General features: G+C 44.7%; 1 protein-coding gene across 2 annotated transcripts; it reads right to left on the reverse strand.

Annotated features, from left to right (window-relative positions):
- Positions 1-1,245: 1,245 nt before the first annotated feature.
- On the reverse strand, positions 1,246-14,860 carry zld (zinc finger protein zelda). Of its 2 annotated transcripts, XM_044393195.2 has the most exons (3): positions 14,234-14,860; positions 9,715-13,916; positions 1,246-1,584 (listed from the first exon to the last, which is right to left on the reverse strand). In XM_044393195.2, exons 2-3 carry the CDS (start codon positions 13,718-13,720, stop codon positions 1,508-1,510), a joined length of 4,083 nt encoding a protein of 1,360 aa, XP_044249130.1. In that variant the 5' UTR covers positions 13,721-13,916; positions 14,234-14,860; the 3' UTR covers positions 1,246-1,507. The 2 variants fall into 2 exon arrangements, with proteins under 2 accessions (XP_044249130.1, XP_044249126.1); XM_044393191.2 differs by lacking the exon at positions 1,246-1,584 and having other exon boundaries at positions 8,053-13,916.
- Positions 14,861-20,469: the final 5,609 nt, after the last annotated feature.

Raw genomic sequence — 20,469 nt, forward strand, 5'->3', positions numbered from 1 at the left:
ACTTGTTTCTAGTTCTCAATTGGATTTTCGTTGTTGAGATAGATTGGGGGAAGGGGAAACATATGTATGTGGGGTTAGCTGGTCGCCGCCCCTTTCGCCTTGGGCCACCGCCCCCCGGGGGGCGGGAGGGGGTGGGTGTCTAGGGGTGGTTGCCTTGTCATATGAGCAACAAATTCATGGTAGCTGGCCAAACTGTAAAGATTCAAATTTAAACTGATGACAATGCTGCGCAACTCGAGGGACGGGGAGGGGGGGATGGGGGGCCCTGGGCGAGGGGGTGGCGATCCAATGTCATTAAGCCTAGAAGTATCCTTCGTATATAATGTATAGGTGTGTATAAATAGCATATAAACAATTATATTTAAAGTTATTTGTTTTAGTTTTACGTATAATTAGTTGACATTTTCTTCGATTTATTCGTTTGTTTTTCCTTTTTGTATAAACTTTCTCTTTCTTTTGAAATAAAAACTAAAATATTCCTGCTTGCTTTTGTATTCTTTAATTATCATTTTATTGCTAACGAGGTAGATTTCTATTACTTTCTGAGCGGTTCTGCCGAGGTAATCCATTGATCCTTTGTGGTTCCTTAGCTATCGCTAAGTTTCGTCCTTAACATTTCGATTAAAAAAAAAAAAATACTTTATATTGCACAGTAAACTCTCCCAACTGACGGATGAAATGCGTTTCAATTTCAATTTCAACTAAAAGTATTGCCTCTCCTGCTTCTGCCTTTAACCTTTTGCTATTTAAGTTTAATTATTGTTTTATCCGTTTGCCCAATAAATGATATGCACAATGTTGATATAGGAGACAATATTCTGCTGCATCGTCGTCTTTTCGTCCTTCGAAAGTTTAGTCCTTGAACTTTTGTATGTACAGCGTAGTGAATGCAATTGCAGGTGTATTTTTCAGGGACCGTAAATAATCATTATTTGAGATTTTTATTTTAAAAGGCCTACTGAGGTTTTTACAAGTGTTAATCAACAATTTAACTGGTTTTTATGCACTTTATAGACATGAACAAATAACGGTTAATTTGTGTTCCAGATTTGTTGAAATGCATATACATACTTTGTGGACACGAGTAAAAAGAGCGTTATTTTTGACGCTTAAAAATATCACAGTAGTCTTTTTAAAATAAAAATCTCAAATAATGATTATTTACGGTCCCTGGTATTTTTGTGTTTGTGGCCAGGAGCGTTGGTTTAAAGGAGCTAAAAGTATTTTAGTATCATAACCATTGGGGTTGCTACTTTTTTCCTGTTACACATTTTACACACAAATGAGTTGTACTAAATTTACACTAAAGAGATTCCCATCCTTAGTACTTCTTTGGCAAAAAAAAAACATAATACATGGATTGCACTAAAAATAAGAACTTCTGTTCTGTTGATCCTGAATGATGATCGGTGTGTGGGGTGGGGTTGGTGTTCAAAAGTGTACGATATATATCCAATCCTTCCAAAAGCCCCGAGTTTCACGGGTTGTCCGAAATAATTCAATTCACTTAAATTTTGATCCGTCTCTGGGCGTTCGCTGAGTACATAGATGGATTCGCTTTGGGCTGCCTCCTGAACGATGATGCTGAAACGAGGCGAAAGTGAGGGATCGCTGGGTTAGTTGGTTCGGTAATTAATGCCAGGTGTCTGGGGGGAGAAAAGGTTAGGCCGAAAGCTCGACTTGGCTAATTAGTCAATGTCCCCGATGACAAGTACGACTCTTGAAACATCTGTTTCTGTTTCGGTTTTCAGTTTTCGGTATTTGTATCTCGATCTGCGACTGCAGCTGTGGGATCAAAATCTGGGATCAAATCGGGATCGGGGGTAGTCGGTTTCAGGTTCAATGTAAGACTTGATATAAAGGAATCACACCGAAATCAAATCCAATAAATCTCTAATCCAATTTTAACTCATTATGCTTATATGCACACACGGGTCCCACATCCATCTCGCTCGCACCCCCCTCCCCCCGTCCCCCCTGTTGGAATTATTAGCTATAAGGCCAGCGCTCTATAATCTGATATCTAAGATGATGCTCTTTTCCCCTATTCCTCCGACTCCGACTTCGATTTCGATTTCTCGCCTCTCCTTTCATCTACTCTCCGATTCGGTTTTCGGCGTAATTCTTATAATTCGTATGATTCTGCTTCTTCTTCGTCGTCGCTCGCTTTGTTGTTTCTTTTCTGTGGCCCACAATCCACGAAAACGACAACAACAACAACAACAACAACAACGGGGAACGCCTTTATTTTTTTTCCTCTTTTAATTTCGGCTTGGCCCTCTTCTTCTTCTTCCTACACTTGGATGTGTATGCGTCACACCAAGGCTTAGATTATACACAGCGAGAAATTAAAGAGAGCCTTTGTGGCATCAATTTTGAACTGATATGCGGCATCTCAATTTGATGTGTGTATATCAAGATATCAAGAATTTGTAAATAAATAAAGGATCTTGTTTATTTATTACTATTTTGATCAGGATACTTTATTACTTTTTAAAAAATCCTCAATCCTGGCTCAAGATTTTTAATATTATTCCTATATAGGCAACTAGAGTTCCTAACTTTCAGATCGGCATCTCAATTCGATATGTGTATATCAAGATATCAAGAATTTGTTAATAAATAAAGGATCTTGTTTTTTTATTATTATTTTGATCAGGATACTTGATTAATTTTTAAAAAATCCCCAGTCCTGGCTCAACATTTTTAATATTGTTCCAATATAGGCAACTAGAGTTCCTAACTCTTAGATCTTCGTATTTCTATTGGTGAATATGCGTCTTCTAACTCCACTCTTTATTTCCATAATGAAAGCCAATAAAGTTTCATAATTTGGCCCCTCTGTCCGTGTAACTTTTGGAGTTCGAGTCATGCAATGTGGCTGTTTCTATCCTAAACTTCAGACCCCCCACCTCCCACATCGTCTCTATTCTGCGGCCATTTATCTTGGCTCGCTGGATTTTTGTTGCTGGATCGCCGGGCTTCAGTTAATCTGCAGCGCATCAGCAATTAGCGGAAACTCGTCATAAAAAATACGAAAAGAGACGAGAACAGCAGCGGCAGCAGCAACAGCAACAACAACACAAAATCGGATAAAGCGCCGACAGCAACAAGGCACAAAAACAAAAAAAAATAAAATTTGGCTATAGTTTAGTTTTGTTGTTGTCCGCTGTATTTTGGTCGAAATCCCAGTCGCTGGTTCGTTTCGGGGCTCAAAAAGATTTATTTTGTTTTACTTTACTTCTTGCTGTCGTCTTTTTTTGTTTCTCTTGTTTTTTTTTTCTGTTTCTAACTGATTGTGAGACAAAATTTCGGCTGAATTGGAATTAGGACACACACATGAAGTGAAGCTTCGAAATGTAGCAACAATTTCTGGACAGTCGAAAACAACACGACTTTGTGTTGTTGTTTTCTTTTTTTTCGCTCGACGCAGCTGTGCGCCATTTGATGACGCTCCTCGATTTGTTTTTTTATTTTTTTTCCTTTTTTGCCATGCGGCAGCACCACTGCCCCGCCCATCCAGCCCCGCCCCTGCTCCGCATATATCATTTTAAATTTTGAAATGCCCCAAAGTTCGACACCTCGTCCCCCTAACCGCCCGTTCAACGCATACTTTTGTGGAGAGGATTCGATGTGAGTTCGTTGCCTAAGTCTTTTGTTTTGAATGCCTTTCGGGAGGGATAAACGATATACAGTTAGTAGTAGATCAACAAGGACTATATGGTAAGGTTACAATGTAACACCAAACAAATTAATTGAATAAAGATAAGAATAATACTAATCCACACTTTTTCCAACTATTAATGCAGATGGACTTTAAATTTGTTTCAAAAATAAGTTTTTAGTGTATACACATCGTTTCAAAAACATAGATAAATACAATAAATTAAGTGCAACAGATAAGCCAGAAATAAAATATATTGTTATATAAAATTTAATGAAATTTCAAGCTTATTAGGGGTGGGTTTCTTTCTCAATTTTTAGGATTGCATCATATGTATCGCTTGAAAAGAGTTTACAACCCTATAAGTTCTGTTATCTATGCAGAACAAGTGTAATAACAATTTCAGATGGTAGGGTGATAGGAATCGAATATATTCAGAAGAAAGTACTTGGGATTGCACTCCATAATCCTAGCGATCATTCATAGCCCTTCAAAATATATCGAATCACTCGTCTGTATCTATACATCTATGTATATCTGGCCATTTTCCAGGCGGCGTAATTAAGGTTCTAGACAGACGCATTCGGCATAGAGGAATGGAATCTTGGCCAGACATGGCAGATGCTCGAAACATTGTTGAGCCGAGACGATAATGATAATGATGCCGATGATGATGCGGCCGCCATGCTATCCTGTCATCTTGGCTCTTCTTGGCCTTCGTGTTGCTGTTGTTGCCGTTTGTCATTGAATTTCGGAAATCAAATATCTATGGCCGTGGCTCGGGGGTTGGTTTCTTCTAGAAATGGTTAACAACAGCCTGTTCGTGTGTGTCTGAGCCTTTTATACATATATATGTACGTACGATTGTGCGTGTGTATATGGAACACAATAAGCATTTTAGGATGCTGTCAAATGTTTGGTAATTAAAAAAGAAATTTCTCGCTCTAAGCCAAAGTCAAATGGAGGGAAAATCGAGAAAGAAAAAAACGAAATGATGGACAATTTTACACTTCCACAGAAAGAAGACAATTTCGCATCCCAGGGAGGGGGTGGATGTGAATTGGGGGTTGGGGACGGGGACTTGGAAAATTTCCATCCTACCGAGGGCTAATTTGATTGAGTTCCTGTGTTAGATGTCATAGCTCACTGACAGCTCCAATTTAACCTTTTCATCCTATTTTCGACGTGAAATTAGGACTGAACAGTTGACAATAAACAATGTAAATCTTTTGCACGTTTTTTCGCCCCAAAATAACCTGTTAATAGTATTTTACATAATCTTAATTTAGGGGATTGATTTTGAAAATGGAAATTAAATAGATTTAAAAATCAGCAAATTATTAATTATTTTAAGAAATCTAAAGGAATAATACTGATAAATCTCTTTAGAGATCCTATGAAAATCGTTATTATTTTCTAAGTAAATATTATGTATTATAGTTTCCAAGATATTTGTCCAGGGACAACTGTAAATTACAGAGACCACGACTTCTGGTTTTTTTTTCGATGGACAGGACTCGCGAATGGAGGAATGAGGGAATTCAAGAAGGATGTGGGGATGGGGATGGAGGGGTGACCCTGAGAACGGCAAATACAAAAGAACAGTTACGCGAGCGGGGAACCCAAATCCAATCGAATGCCGGGCAGAATGTAAACACAGTCGGCCTTAGCGAAAAGGAAGGAGCCAAGGAAGTGAAGTGAGCGGATCACACATGTTTAACTGAGATGAGAAGAAGAGATGAGAAGAATGCGTGGGAAGAGGGGGGCTGGAAGACGGGTCTTCGGAGTGCCAGAAGAAGAAGAGCGAATGCCAAATTTGCACATCGATCATATAGCACAAATTTCGTTTGTGGCTGTCTCTTGTCTCTCCCTTCCTTCATCCCCCCTCCTCCTTCCTCCTCATCCTGCTGCTTCCTCCTCCAAAACAAAGACACAAAAACCTATTGTGTATTGTGCGAGAAGTTTTTCGGTCTATATATATTTTTATTTTTTGTTTTTTTTTTTTTGCTCTTGGCAGGAAGATTCTTTTTCCTTCGCCCGATCTCTGTGTGTGTATAACTATGAATCATGGTAAGTGCTAACGCTGTACATATGTACGCACATATATTTATGTATGTATGTATATGTAGAGCCGAAGAATCGGGAGAAACAGGCGCAGTGGCAAAGGAAAGAGCAGCACAAAAGGAAGAAGAGAGCGAAGGAGAGAGAGCTCATTTCAAGGATTACACTGCCGTGTGCGAGCGGGACAGAGCGATCTACTGTCTTTTCTTTTTTTTTTGGAGGGAACGAGTGTATCTACAAGATACACACACGCACACGGATACACAAAGGTAGACAATTTCTACCTGGATAACCGATCAAAATCTCTGCCGAAAAAAAACACACACACAAGAAAACGAAAACGAATACGAGTACGAAAAAGAAAAGAGCCAGATAGAAACGGCGAAGCGAAAGAGGAAGGGAAGAGGCAGCGCAACATCTTGCCGAAAAATTAAAATTACAGATGGTTTGTTGCTGGATGAGCATATGTACAGGAAACCAGTTTTTATGTTCAACAAACAAAAACCAAGAAACGCACGAGTAGAAGACACACACATATAGAGATACACATACCACAAGCAGAAGAAGGAGGAGGAGCAGGGGGAGGAGAAGCAGGGGGAGGGGCAGGAGGACGGCGGCGTTATGATGACATAGCCACAATTGTTGCTGCTGCCGCAACTGGTGTTGTTGCTTTTGCCTCTGCCTTTGCCGCGAGTGTCGCGCCGGCGCAGCCCCCAAAAATCTTTTTCAAAAACCCGCCACAAAGCCGGCGAACTTAGAGCCACTTCTTGAAATCGGGGATCCCAAGTTGCAAAATATATGGAGTCCGTGGAGACGGGACGCTAATCAGTAGAACTATTCAGATAACCAAGTTCTAGTTTATAAGGTAGAATCTCTCCTCTCCCAATCTTTATAACGGCAAACCCTTATAATATCTATAGACTAATCAGTATCCCTTTTCTAACATTATACTTAATTTGTTCTACATAACATTTATTTTGAACAATTATTCCTGTATACTTTCTCCAACTTCTATAGAATCTTTAATTTTAAAATGTGTATCTACAAAACGTCATATAATAAGATAAGAAAATTATTGAAAAATTGTTATAAAACTGTTATAGCATATAAAAAAAAATCCTCGAAGAATCTATTAGAAGGGATTAAGGGATCAAGAATATTGTGCGAAAAATATATGTCTTAAAGACGGCATACGCAATCGTTTGGTGTTACATAATTTCGAAAACGAGATGTTAGATATCTGGATGCAATGCCGCGTCTTCTTTGCTACTTAAGGATGTGCATATGTTTGTCTATATCTTTATATCTGCGTCTATTTGCACCCCCTGGGCTTTGTACTTTCTGAACAATTCCCCGAGTAGAGATAGAGTGCCGTATCTTTTCGCCCCCGGGGCGAAAAAGGAGGAAATGCAGAGCAAAAGATACTTGAACATGTGTTGGCGCGATGTTTGCACGCTGCGAAATTCAAAGTTTGAAATCTGAAATCCCAGATCAGATTCAGATGCCGATGCTTCGCTCAGAGATTCGGAATCCTTTGTCCCGAAGATCCTTGGGCATCGGGAAGCCAGTTGCCGCACACAAACACGTTCTCTGTATCTGTATCTTTGTGTGTATCTACACATGTCTCGCTTGTCCCTCGTTCTCATTCTCATCTTTATTCTCATTCCGATTCCGATTCCCTGCCTCTGCTTCGCTTCTTTCTTCGCAAAAATTGAGCCTCGTACAACAAGAAATCTCTTTCTTAGCCGAACTCCGAATTCGGATTCGGAATCTCAACCTCAACAACCGAGACAGCGAAACACATAAAAACAGAGAGAAGAAAAAACGGCATCGAAAAATAAATATTAAAGACACGGACACGCACGTAATTTCTTTGGAACTAGCAGCGAAGAACAGCAGAAACCACAATGAATTTCTACAAAAATAATTAAGAAAAAAAGGAGGGGAGGGAAAAAAACGAAAACCCATATGTACATTTATTTAAAACTTTATGGCCTATGGTTGTCAAGGCGAGGCCAAAAGAAAAACTCTGGCCAAAACGAGGTCTGCAAAAACAAAATACAAGAGTCCAAATTACACCAATCCAAACTGAAAAAAGAAATAACTGAAAAATAAGATGGAGCAATCAAATAAAGAAAAACATAATTTGCGTAATTTTCACTTTTTTTTTGGTTTTGTTTATATTTGTCATTTAAAAAAAAATTGTAGGCGTGCCAAAGGGGAAAGCGTTAAATTGGTTAACAATTAAAATAAAAAAAAATAATTACAAACAAGATTTAAGAGTGGGAAATCGGATGGGATAGTGGGGATACAATGAGAACTTTAAATAATTACAATTGGTTTTATTGGCGGAACATAAGTTAGGGGCAACTAATCGTAATAAATATATAGGTATATAATAATACGCGAATATGTGTGCGTCTGTTTTGTGGCTTAGAAACATAATAATATCCCTGATTTAGCATTTTCTTGAGTTCTTCCTTCCTTTGCTATGACAATTTGGCGTTTTTAAGGCTAACACATATATGCGTATATATATGCGCTTGTCTAGTAACTAGATATAGTATATATATATCAATTGGCATATAGTTGCTGATTTTTAGTTTACATATCGTGTATATGGCATTCGTTTGTGGTTCTTTCTCTCGATTACAAAACATAATTAATAATCAAATAGTCAAATAATCAAATAATAATTAAACAAGCTACAAATTAGAGTACGACAAAAAAAAGAGTGCTAAAACTAGTGTTTACATATAGGGTGGTGTGTGGAATATGTATAAATATCTAATATAATAATATAATGTATGTATAGGCGCCCTGATTTTAAGCGTTTTCGTGGACTGCTGTTGCTGAGGTATACTTGATGGTTTACACGTACAAATAAGGCTTTACAAATAGGGATCGTAATGGTACAAATAATAATAATACAGTTTTAACATAGGTACAAATAAAATTAAATAAAATAATTTGCTGCTACAACAATTAGGAATTCTGTCTTCTGTCTTTCTGTCTTTTTTTCAATCGTTTCACATGGCAAACTCAATACAAGTTACAGGAATGGATATGGATTTTCGGGGATTTCGGGGATCCAGACTCTAAGTTATTGAAATGCTGCGGCTTTGCGTTCAATTCCAAGTACTTTCGTGTTTACCCAAACGGCAAAAAATAAGCAAAAACATCGAATTATTGCTTGCCAGGCAATAAAGTGTGTTTTCCTAATAGAACTCCCCAAAAAACTCAACTGCAGAGCCGCTCGAACTGCTTGGGCAGCCCAAGCCGCGCTCAGTTGCCCTCCGCGAAGCTCAAAGCCCAGGAGCATTTCAAAACCTCGATTCTTCCGGCGTCTCAGTACAACTCTATGCTCTTCTCGATCATCTGAAACTCCTCCTCCGCGAACTCGCTCTTGATCATCAGGTGGTGATCGCTGAGCTCCTCCTCCTCCTCCTCCTCCTCCTCCAGCATCTCCATCTCCATCTCGTCCTCGTCCTCCTCCAGCAGGCTGTCATCGTCGGCGGCCACATCGTCAATGGGCCGCTTCAGACTGAGGCTGCTGGCGGGGATTAGGCCCGGATTGACGACCATCTGGTTGGCGGTAGGAGCAAGAGCAAGAGCAGGAGCTGCAAAGGCCGCCTTGATGGAGCCGACAGCTGGGACCGCCGAGGCATTGGCCGCCGCTGCTGCTGCTGCCGCTGCTGCCGCGGCTGACTTCTTGCCCACCACCCGCGGACGATTGTGCGTCTCGAGATGCTTGCGCAGATGATCCTTGCGACAGAAGCCCTTCTCGCAAATGTCGCACATATGCTGCTTCAGCCCCGTGTGAATGGCCTCCACGTGGCGGCGCAGATCGGTCTTGTGGTGGAACTGCTTGGGGCACAGCTCGCACTTGTGCGGCTTGTCCTGGGTGCGGTGGCGCCCCAAATGCGTCGTGTAGACCTCCTCGCTCTGGAAGCGCTTGCCGCACTTCTGGCAGCGGAACGGGTACTCACCGGAGTGGAAGCTCTTGTTGTGCTGCGTGAGGTAGCAGTTCTTGGTGAACTCCTTGTCGCACTCCAGACACTTGATGCGTCCCGATGGCAGGGTAGTGGAATGCGGCGACGTTGAGCCCACGCTGCTGTTCCGCCGTCGCTTCGTCGTCGAGGGAGTGGCGGCGGCGGCGGCGCCACGTCGCTTCTTGCTCGATGGCTGCTGGGATTGTAGCTGCATCTGGGATTGATCTGCCATCATTTGCTGCTGCTGCTGTTGCTGCTGCTCCATCATTTGCTGCTGCTGCTGCTGCAGTTGCTCCAGTTGGTGGTGCTGCAGCTGGTGGTACTGCTCCATCTCGTAGCTCTCCTGCTGCTGCTGCTGCATCATCACCATGTCCATCTCCAAAGCGGGAGTGGCCCGCGAGCTGCTCACCGTGGGCGAGTAGGGCGTGGAGAGCACCGTCAGCGTCGGCGTCTGCGCCTCCTGCTGGCCGCCCTGCTGATGGGCGTGCAGGGCGGTGGTGAGCGTGTGCACGGGCGGCAGGTCGCCCTCCTGCGGCGATCGCTGGGCGGCCACCGAGTACGGCGAGATGGGCGCATAGGGGGCGAACAGGGAGGCGGGCATTAGCTGCAGGATCTGGCCATCGCTGGCATAGCTCCCTGTTCCCCCTCCCCCCTCCGAAGCTGAGTTACTACCAATAATAGTGTGATAGCTCATTGTGGGGTCCAGCGGCTGCAGCTGCTGGTAGCATTGCGGCGGCGGCGGCATGATGGGCATGTGCATGGTGGGCGGCATGGGCATGGTGCTGGTGATGTGCGGCGGCGGCGGCGGCTGCAGCGGCAGCAGCTGCGGCGGCGCTGTGATGGTGGTGAGCGGCATGGGCATGGCTATGGGCGGCGGCGGCGGCGGGGAGCTGCTGGTGGGCGAACTGCTGCTGTGGGGCAAACTGTCCGCCAGGATTAGCGCCTGCTGCTGCTGCTGATGATGCTGCTGATCCAGTTGGAGAAGCTCCCGCTGCTGCTGCTGCTCCTCCTCCTGGTGCTGCTGCTCCAGCTGCTGCTGCTGGTGGAGCACCGCCTGGTGGTAGTGGTGGTGCACCAGCTGCTGCTGCGGCGGCTGCATAGTGGCCGGCATACTGGTGGTGATGGTAGTAGCTAGCGGCGTGGTGCTGGTGCTGCTGCACTGCAGCATACTGCTGTGCATGAGCGTGGGCATGGGCATGGGCATGGGCATATCCAAAGCCAGCATGTTGTAGTCCATTGCCATAGGCGGCAGCATTCCCATAGGCGGCAGCGGCTGCGGCGGCGGAGGGGTGGTGGGCTGCGAGAAATCCTGCGTTTCCAGCGGCTCCTGCCGGTAGATAGTATGGGGTGAGTTGGGATTGGTGTTGCTGCTGCTGCTGCTGCTGTTGCTGTTGGGTGTGCTGCTGTGATAGTGGCGCGATGTTAGAAGATACTGCGGATGATGCTGCTGCTGCTGCTGCTGCAGGTGATCTTCCTCCTGCTCCTCCGCCTCCTCCGTGGCCATTGAGCTGCTGCTGCTGTTGCTGTGGCTCCTGTTGTCCTGGTTGTTGTGATTGCTGTCCTCCACTTGCTCGCTCTTTGTAGCTACCGTGGTGGCCGCCGTTGTTGCCGTTGCCGTTGCTGTTGCTGTGGTTGGTGGTGCTCGGGTTGTTGTTGGTGGTGGCGGCGTGGTTGTTGTTTCGTTCAGCAGGCCCCTCATTTGGGAGGACGGCATTTGGGTGGTGTTGTTGTTGTTGTGTGGGGCGGAGGGACCTGCTAGCCCGTTTGGGTGACCGTTCAAAACGGAGTTGTGGTGCTGCTGCGGCATCTGTTGCTGCTGCTGCTGGTGGTGCTGCTGCTGTTGCTGCTGCTGTTGGTTGTTGGAAGCGTGCTGTGGTGAAGCGTTTGTCGTGGATTGCACTTGTTGCTGCATGTAGCCGTAGCCATTGGCGGTGCCATTAGCATAGCCATTCGCCTGCTGCTGCTGCTGATGGTGGTGGTTGAGGTGGTGCTGCTGCTGCTGCTGGGTGGGCGATGGCGAGGCCGAGTACTGGGACATGGCAGCGACATGACCTCCTCCTCCTCCTCCGCCGCCATAATCGGGCGGACTTCTGGGCGGCTCCGGCGGCGGCACATTGGCCGGCGGCGGCGGTGCTACCGGCGGCTGTTGTTGACCGGCTGAAGCGGCAGCTGCTGCTGCGGCAGCGGCGGCGGCAGCAGCGGCAGTGCCCCGGCGACTGGGCTTCGTCACCGGATCGCGGGCGGGATGATGGTGCGCCGAAATGGGCAGCGTCGCCGGATCCGGCTGGCCGCTCGACTTCACCGCATTCTTGTGCAGCGTCGTGTTGTAGTGCCGCTTGAGGTGGCCCGAGCTGGTGAACCACTTGTTGCACGCCGTGCAGTTGTAGGTCTTCGGGCGGCGCGCCTCGTTCGACTTCCAGGTGGCCGCCTTGGCGGTCAGGCTGTTGGCCGGCAGCACCGAACTGGAGCTGGGCGGCTCGAAGCCGCGGTAGCCGTTGCCGGGAGCAGCTCCCGCCCCGCTTTCCTGCCCCGGACCGCCGGTGGTGGTGCTGGGAAACTCCGCCGGACTGGTGGCCACACTGGCGCATAACTCCGATCCTCCTGCTCCTCCTCCTCCTGCTGTGGGATCAAACGACTTGTCCACATAGTGCTGCGAATCGGGATACTCGGACTTGATGAGTCCATGGCCGCCGTACTCCTGCTTGATCAGCGTGGCTCCGCCAACGCCGGCCGACTGGTGGTAGGGCGACTGCTTGGGCGAATAGTAGGGCGACTTGTCTACGCCGAGGCCCACGCCCAATCCCTGCTGCATGTAGGGCGGCAAACCCTCCACGGAGGCCACCTGCGGCTGGTGCTCCCAGCTGTGGAGCGCCCGCTGCTGCATGGACTGCATCGAGTGCAGCGGATCGGGGAGAGCGCCCAGCGGCAGGCCGGCGACCGCCTCGTGCTGCTGCTGCTGTTGCTGCTGCTGCTGCTGGAGCAACTGCTGGTGGTAGACCATCTTTTGGGAGTCCAAATCGAGCAGCTCGCCGGGATTAGCAGATGCCGGTGGCTGCGGCGTGGGCATCTCCTCCTTGATGTACGGCGAACTGGCGTAGCCGCTGCTCCCGTACGGCGACTCTCCGTGCACATTGGCTATGTGCTCCTGCAGCTCCGACTCGTTGGTGGTGAGGATGCCGCACTTTTTGCACTGCAGCTTGCAGCCGCCGCTGCCGGAGGCTCCTCCTCCGCCCGGGGAACCGGGCGTCTGGCCACTGGCGCTGCCACCGAGCTGCAAGTGCGAGGACGTCGACGTGGGACTGCTGCTGCTGACCACGCGCGGACTCATGGCCACCGCGGTGGTGGTGCTCACGGCACTGGGCACAGCCTCCTCCTGCTGCTGCTGCTGGGCACTTCCTCCTGGAGGCAGGCCTCCCAGGGAGGTGGGCGTCTGCAGGTAGGGATGATAGCGCACTCCCGCACTCTTGGCGTAGTCCACCCCGAAGGCGTAGTCGCTGCCCTGCTGCTGCTGCTGTTGCTGCTGGTAGAACTGCTCGTAGCTGTTGATGTAGCTGCTGGCGTAGCCCTGCTGCTGCTGCTGCTGCTGCTGTTGCATCTCCCCGCCGTAGAGGCCGCCGTAGATCTGCTGCTGCTGCTGCTGCTGCTGCGGCGGCTGCTGCTGTCCGCCGGCTGCGGAGTACATGTGATGGGTGGCGTACGGCTGGTGGGTGATGCCCGTCACCTGGGGATCGGTGCCCATGGGTTGCTGCTGCTGCTGTTGCGCCTGTGGCTGTTGCAACTGCTGCTGTTGCGGGGGCTGCGGCGTGCCGGGCTGGTTATCACTGGAGTCGGCGGCGGCACTGATTGTGGCATTGGGCGTGGCGGGCGCACTGCCTCCGGTTCCGCCTCCTGATCCTCCCCCTGCTGATCCTCCTCCTCCTCCTCCTCCCCCTCCGCCGTCGCTGCTAACGGCGAGCGCCTCTGCCGCGTGCAGGGGCGGCATCTCGGTCTTAATGCTCGTCATGGACCGCTACATATGTCGGTGCTCCTCTTCTCATTTCTCGCGCTCTCTCCGGGATTAGCGGCGCATCATCTGCTGCTCCTCCTCCTCCTCTCTCTCCCTCTCTCTCCCTTTTTCGTTGGCTCTTTTTCTGGAGCCGTTCGTTTTGTTTTGTTTTTAATTTACTTGTTGTTTTTAGTTGTTAATTTTTGTATTTGTACTGAAAGTAAGCCAATTATTTTGAAGCCATTATTAATTTGAAGTTAGGAAAAAAAAAACAGTGCTTAAAAAAACAAACACGCACACACGCTGTTGCGAAAGCTTCGCCGTCTAACGGTTCTTGGTGTCCATTTCACTTTGATTCGGTTTCTGGCACTTTTATTTGGCTTGGATCGTGAAATTCAATAGCCTCGGATTCGTAATGTCAACTGCAATTGTTTTTGTGGCTCACACACACACACACACACACACTTGAAAAAAATTCAGGATCCTCGCTGAAGATCCCTTTTTTCTTTGGTTCTCTTTTACGCTTCTTACTTATCTGCGCCTCGCCTTGGGCACTTCTTCGTTGGACTTGGACTGCTTCTCCTGCTGCTGCTGCTGCTTCGCTCCGCTCTCCGTCGCTCTCTCCGCTCTCTGGGCTCGGCGAAGAAACACAAAACAGCAGACTCGATAAATAATACGAACTGAAGAAACCAATATCGGAACCGAAACGAAACGAATGCGAAATATGCTGGGTAATTTTGAATTTTGAATTTTGTTTTTGCGAATGCGAATGCGAGAATTCTCTCTCTCCCGATCTCTCTCTCACTCTCTCGCCACTTTACCGGTGAGTTTGGCTTTGGCTTTGGGTTTGGGTTCTTTTCCAAAAGATCACTGGAATTCGCGTTGTTTATCGTTTATCGGGGATCGCATCGAACAGAAAAAAATTGTTTACGAACACAAATATTACGGAGTACACCAAGTGTATTCCCGCGTTTAGAATCGCGTTGTTTTAGTTTAGATTTGTTTGTTGCTTTGCCGAAATGTTGTTGCCAAAATGTTGCTTTTGTGAGCGGGGGAAAATGAAACAAAAAAGGGCGCTAAGCTCCACTCCGTTCGCACGCTTCGTCGCTTGTTCACCCGTGTCCTTCTGTCTGCTACGGCGTTCCAAATACAAATGACCGACACCGCCGTGCATGCGGCCCATTCTGCCCGCGGCGGCTGCGACGGCGGCCGAGGCTGCGGCGCCGGCAGCGCTCGGGCGGCGCAGTCGACGCACATGCGTGGCTGTGTGTGTGCGCTATGTACTGCGCGGCGGCGTTTCGCTTATGTGCGTCTGTATGTGCGACCGCCGCTGTCGCCGTCTCTGTCGCGCACCGCCGCCGCTGCATTTGCCTTTGATTTTGCCATTGCCTTTGCTATTGCTATTGCCTTTGCTTTTGCCTTTGCATTTCCTTGGGCCCTGCGTTCCGTTACCCCTATACCTCGATTTTGGTCGGAATTACAAGCCTATAATTTATTCTCTTTTACCAATCTGGTATTTATCTATGTAACTATATTGACAAAAGAAGGATCCCACCAAAAATTTAGTATTTTTAATTTTAATTTTTTAGGATATTTTAGAAAGATCAGATCTTATTTTAAATGTAAGTTTAGACCTTGTACTAAATTTATTAAGTTCCTATACACGTAATATGAAATTTAATAAATAAAAAGGACTTTAAAGCAATTCTTTTGTTTTGGAAAACCTACCTTTTAAGATCCCGATAAATCTGAACCAATTATAACTGGTATTGTCGAGTTTCCCTGCACTTAGATACTTTTGTATGGAATAGTTTCTGCATAAATACATTTTTGTTTACCTGAATCTCCAAATGCATTATTTATTTATGTATTCTTGGGTAGTAAAAAAATATATATAATTCCTCAGAAGTTTCCATGTGTTTATAATTTCAATAGTTTCAAACATTAATGTTAAAACAATTAATCAAATTATCAAATATTTTTAATTATACGTACAATGTATCATTATAAAAAGTAGTTCGCTGGTATTTAACTTCTGGAATTGTTTTAAAAGTCCGGAACTCATTAGTGGGCCCTTTTAGCGATCAATCCATTACCATATCGCGACTTGGCTAACTCAAAGCTGTGTTGCAGTCTAGTTTGTTTGTTTTATTTAGCATTCGCCTCGATATGAAAAGCGGCCTATTAATGGGCTCCCACAGGCCCGGAATTAGTCAGAAGTTGACTCACTGGACCGGGCCAAGACCAATTCGCACTACTAGCCTAGTTTCTGAGCCGCGTCCAAAGATTATCGGCGTCACTGGTCTCGTAAAAGTTTTCAACGCCTCAAAAATTAATAAACCAAACTTTTATAACGTTGGACACACAAAAGCTAATAATAAATTGAAGAGAACGATGTTGTTTGGAGTGCCACGACTATGATATGCCCACTATACAGTAAATACCTAAAATAATTTTATGTTTTATTTAAAAGTTTTTTCAAAATCATTTTTTTGCATTAAAATACTTGACAGATTTTCAAGATTTTAAAGGAAAGTAGTCGAGATCACTAAGAACCAGCTCTTATATTTCCCAAATTTACATAGGTAAATCTATGGCTATACTACTATTCTATAAATAGCGACGAAAAGGTTTTGCGCTTTGGATTCGGAAGTATCTAAGGTTTTCACGTCGTTCTTTTTTTTTCTGCCGTTCATCTGGTTTGGGATTCAAACTCAGTTGAGAATGGCCCAAAAGTATTTAAAAATCTCGTAAGAGAAAAGGCGAGGGCTAATGGAGCCGAGATACGAATACAACATCCACACAGATACGACTCCGCCGTGGGGTTGTGTGAGTGGGGCCTTGAGGAAGAGTTTAGATTGGAGTAGTGGAGAGTGGAGAGCGGAGAAGACCGAAAGAGCAAGAGAGAGGCAAAGAACCGAGGCGAAGGGTGCGACAGAGAGGCCCGAAATTTACATACATGATTGTCATAAAAAATCAGCAAGCAAATTGTCAAATCCCTAAACTGACAATAAAACAATAAAGAAAACGAAGACGGCGATGAAGAGGAAGACGCAGGCGAGGTCGTCGACGAAAGTGGGTGGAAGTGGTGGGGGAGGGGGAGGGGAGTGGACAGGGGGGGTTGACGATGAGGGCTCCAGAACGAACGGATGGCGATGAGTGATTGGCAGTGAAGCGGGCTGTAAGTCCCGAAAAAGATCTGCGATTTCATGGATCTGTAAGATGGTACAAATGGTAACTTTAAAAATAATACCTATGTACCTAAAAAAAATATATTATTTTATTTGGGATTCTTTTTATACGAACTTTTTACCTATATAATATATATTCTAAATAATTTATATTTCTTTAGATATTATAATTTAAATGTAATATTACTCATATTACCTCGTTTAGGCCTTCAAAAGAGCTAACATTTTAATAAAAAAAAACTCTGCAAATTAAAAAAACATCCCCAGGATTAAAAAAAAATTAAAACTTTTAGGATATAATATGACTTTTGAAAAGTGTAGTTCTGTAAAAGTGAATTGTTTAAATGTTTAAAAAACACTTAAAAACCAACCCCTCCGTTTGGTAATAATATGTATGTAAGTATGTACCTCCATACGTTCATACAATGTTGTAAGCATATGTTGCTTGTAAAGACGGGCGAAAAGTGGCAGGTGGCAAGGAGGTAGGAGGAAAACGCAAAAGCTGATGCAACTGTTGCAAGCAGTCGACTGCAGTGGGATTAGCCCACTTTATGGCGCATTTATATTTATGGGCACGCAACAGTTGACCTGCAGTTCTGCAGTCGCAGGACTTGAGCCCCAGGTAGGTCATCTTCGCTCTCCGGCTTAAGGAAAGCAGCAATTAATTAACCTCTATAATGGTTGTAATTACCATGAAGAACCAGTAAGAGAACTTGGCCATAAATAAACGAAGATACGATGCTTTATATTTTTGATACAAATAAATGTGCTAAAAATAGAACAAAAATCATTCATTTACATTTTAATAATCATTTGTTAAGATAAAATTAAGACAATTAAGACAATGCTAAAACCACTAAAAATAACCAAGTTTTTTCGAATAAATGGTTCTTCAATATAAAATTTACCATTAATATTGATACATTTTTCTTAGACCCAGGATGTTTCCAAGGAAGAAACTGAATTAAGAATCAAATTGTGCTAATGGTATTATTTTTATCACAATTATTTCTTTCCTGAGCATGGTATGGTGGTCTGCAAATAGCACGGTGAACAAATCACATTCAATGACTTCAGAGTACCTGAGTTTTTGGGCCAACCACCTGCAGAATTGGATATGTCATCCCTGCTACTTGAGGAATTCTGCGCAGAGTTTCTTCACCACAGGCCTCGGTGTCCGACTGGGTAATTGCAAGGTGCGTGCAGCGATATATCTCAGCTATCTGCCATATCTGCCGATATATCTGGACGGACAGACGGACGGACAGCCGTACGGACAGACGGGGGAGGGAGGAACGGGGGTGGATCTTGCGTGCTGGTGTCAATCACAGTCCTTCTATCGTTCGGTTTTCGGCTTTCGGTTTTTGGTCCCTCTGCGTGCAACACACTTGTGTGCTGCAGTTAATGACTTTTTAATTGAGCGCGTACAGATATCAGTGCCAGCGCCGTCACTTTTTTTTTTTGTATTGTCCGGGCCTGAAAATCGTAGGCAGAGAAAAAGGCAGCTTAAGTTGGAATTTTCAAAAATATATTTCTTAGTGCCGGGACATTGCTACAACATTTTCCGAATCGTAGAAATCCTAGCCAATTCTTGATAATATATTTTCTTCAATATTCCAGTAGTCGTCGAGGCAAGTTAAGCGTACAATGTATTTCTACTTATGTCCCGTGAGGAATCCCTTAAATCTCCTTAAAAATTAAAATATATCTACTGGAAAGTCACAGAATTCTTTTCCAGACAAAATCATCCAATAATATTCTTTTGTAGAACCTTCATCTTTTTCGTGTACAACTGCAAAAGCTTTAGGATTATATCGCTAGTGAATGTTGAACGTGTTTTGTGAGAATATTACATACAAAGGTGTACGACAACCTAGTATTTGCTCTTCACACGACAATTGTGAGTTACACTGAAAGAAATGCTCTTTTGTCCTCTTGTATCTTATAAGAAACACAGTCATATTTTCGTATCCCAGCCTGTAAAGAATACATATTCCTGATCAGTTAAAATATAATAAGCAAGCGATAGAAAAATTTTAATTAATTGAATTTAATTTTTGGCCTAATATGTCATATTTTTTTTTTTGTAGGTTTCTACGAATATTTAGTTTGGAAGATTTGCAGATCGAATTGATCTGGAAACTGTAACTGGAAAGGGTATCAGGGTATCTAAAAGTCGGATAGCTTTACAAAATATCTTCTTCTTTTCATTATTATTATTAATATTATTATTATTTTGTGCGGATCGTTGTGGTGGGCCATTGTTTTTGTTGTTGTTGGGTTTGTTGGCTTGTTTGCTTGTCGGTTGTTTGCTCCCCTCCCCTTCCCCTCCCCTCTTTCGTTTCCTCCTCTCCGTTTTGTTTGCCTTGTCCGACACTTCTTCTTCTTGTTCGTTTTCGTTCTCTTCATCTTCGCTCTCTTCTTCTTTCTCAGTTGAGTTTCTCATTTGCATATTTTCAAAGATTTGCCAGTTACGATTTCAATTACGCGCTAGAAGAAATGAGAGCGAAAGAGAGGGGAGGTGGGGGTGGCCAGAAGAAAGAGGCGGAGAAAGAGGAGATCGAGGAGAGTCGCAGTTAAAGGTATGAAATGCGAACAGTCGGCAAGCAAAAGCAAAATTATTATTATTTTTGAGCCCCTTAAAACAGGGTGAAAAGCGAGAAAAATATCACAAAAAAAAAAACTAAGTACACACACACTCGCACACGAATGCCGATGGAAAAACACAATGGACAACTAAGCCAAACCAAAACAACAAAACGAGCGACAAATGCTGCTCGATCATAATTGAAAAATGCATGCTAGCCAGCAAAAACAATAACAAAAGCGCAACAACAACACGGCAGCAGCAACAGCTATGGGAAAACAACAAAGCGGAGAGAGAAAAAAAAACAGCAGATGCACAACGCACCAACAACAAAAATGCCATCGCATATTTTTAACAGAGGGTGGGAAAGAGAGAGGGAGAAGGCGGGAGAGAGAGAGGGAGCGACACGCAAAGGAGTTGAAATTTTAAAGGAATTCAATTTGAAATGCAAACAATGCAGCTCACACACACACACACTGCACGCACACACACACGATCGGGAAGTGCAACAAAATGGCAATGAAACACGGGCAGCGAAATGAGCAGCGTAGAAAGCAGCGCAGCGGCAGAGCAGTTGGCAGAGGGTACACACGAAGAAAAATAAACATAGTTTTACTCGCAAAACAATATCAACAATTTACTGCTGCGTTCTAAGTAGATGCTTTAACACTGATCCCAATTTTTCACAAAAAAATAGTTCGTTTTTTGACTGCAACAATGGAAATATTGATCCAAATTTGGATTGTCATACCTTTTTGGAATCGTTATTAAATTTCCTATCGATTGGCATATAAACCTGGACATTTTATTTGTTGTCCATTTTTCGCAAAAAATCATGATGTACCCCCTTATAAAAAAATCGACACTTTCCGAAAATTTTATTTTTCCAAGATCACCCGGAAAGTGTTATGGATTTATTTATATTTTTGTTATCTGTTCAAAACAGTATGTATTTTTTGTGTAGTACCATTTTTGGCCAAGTTACAGCA

Source organism: Drosophila takahashii, chromosome X, assembly GCF_030179915.1.
Source record: "Drosophila takahashii strain IR98-3 E-12201 chromosome X, DtakHiC1v2, whole genome shotgun sequence".
Classification (NCBI taxonomy): domain Eukaryota; kingdom Metazoa; phylum Arthropoda; class Insecta; order Diptera; family Drosophilidae; genus Drosophila; species Drosophila takahashii.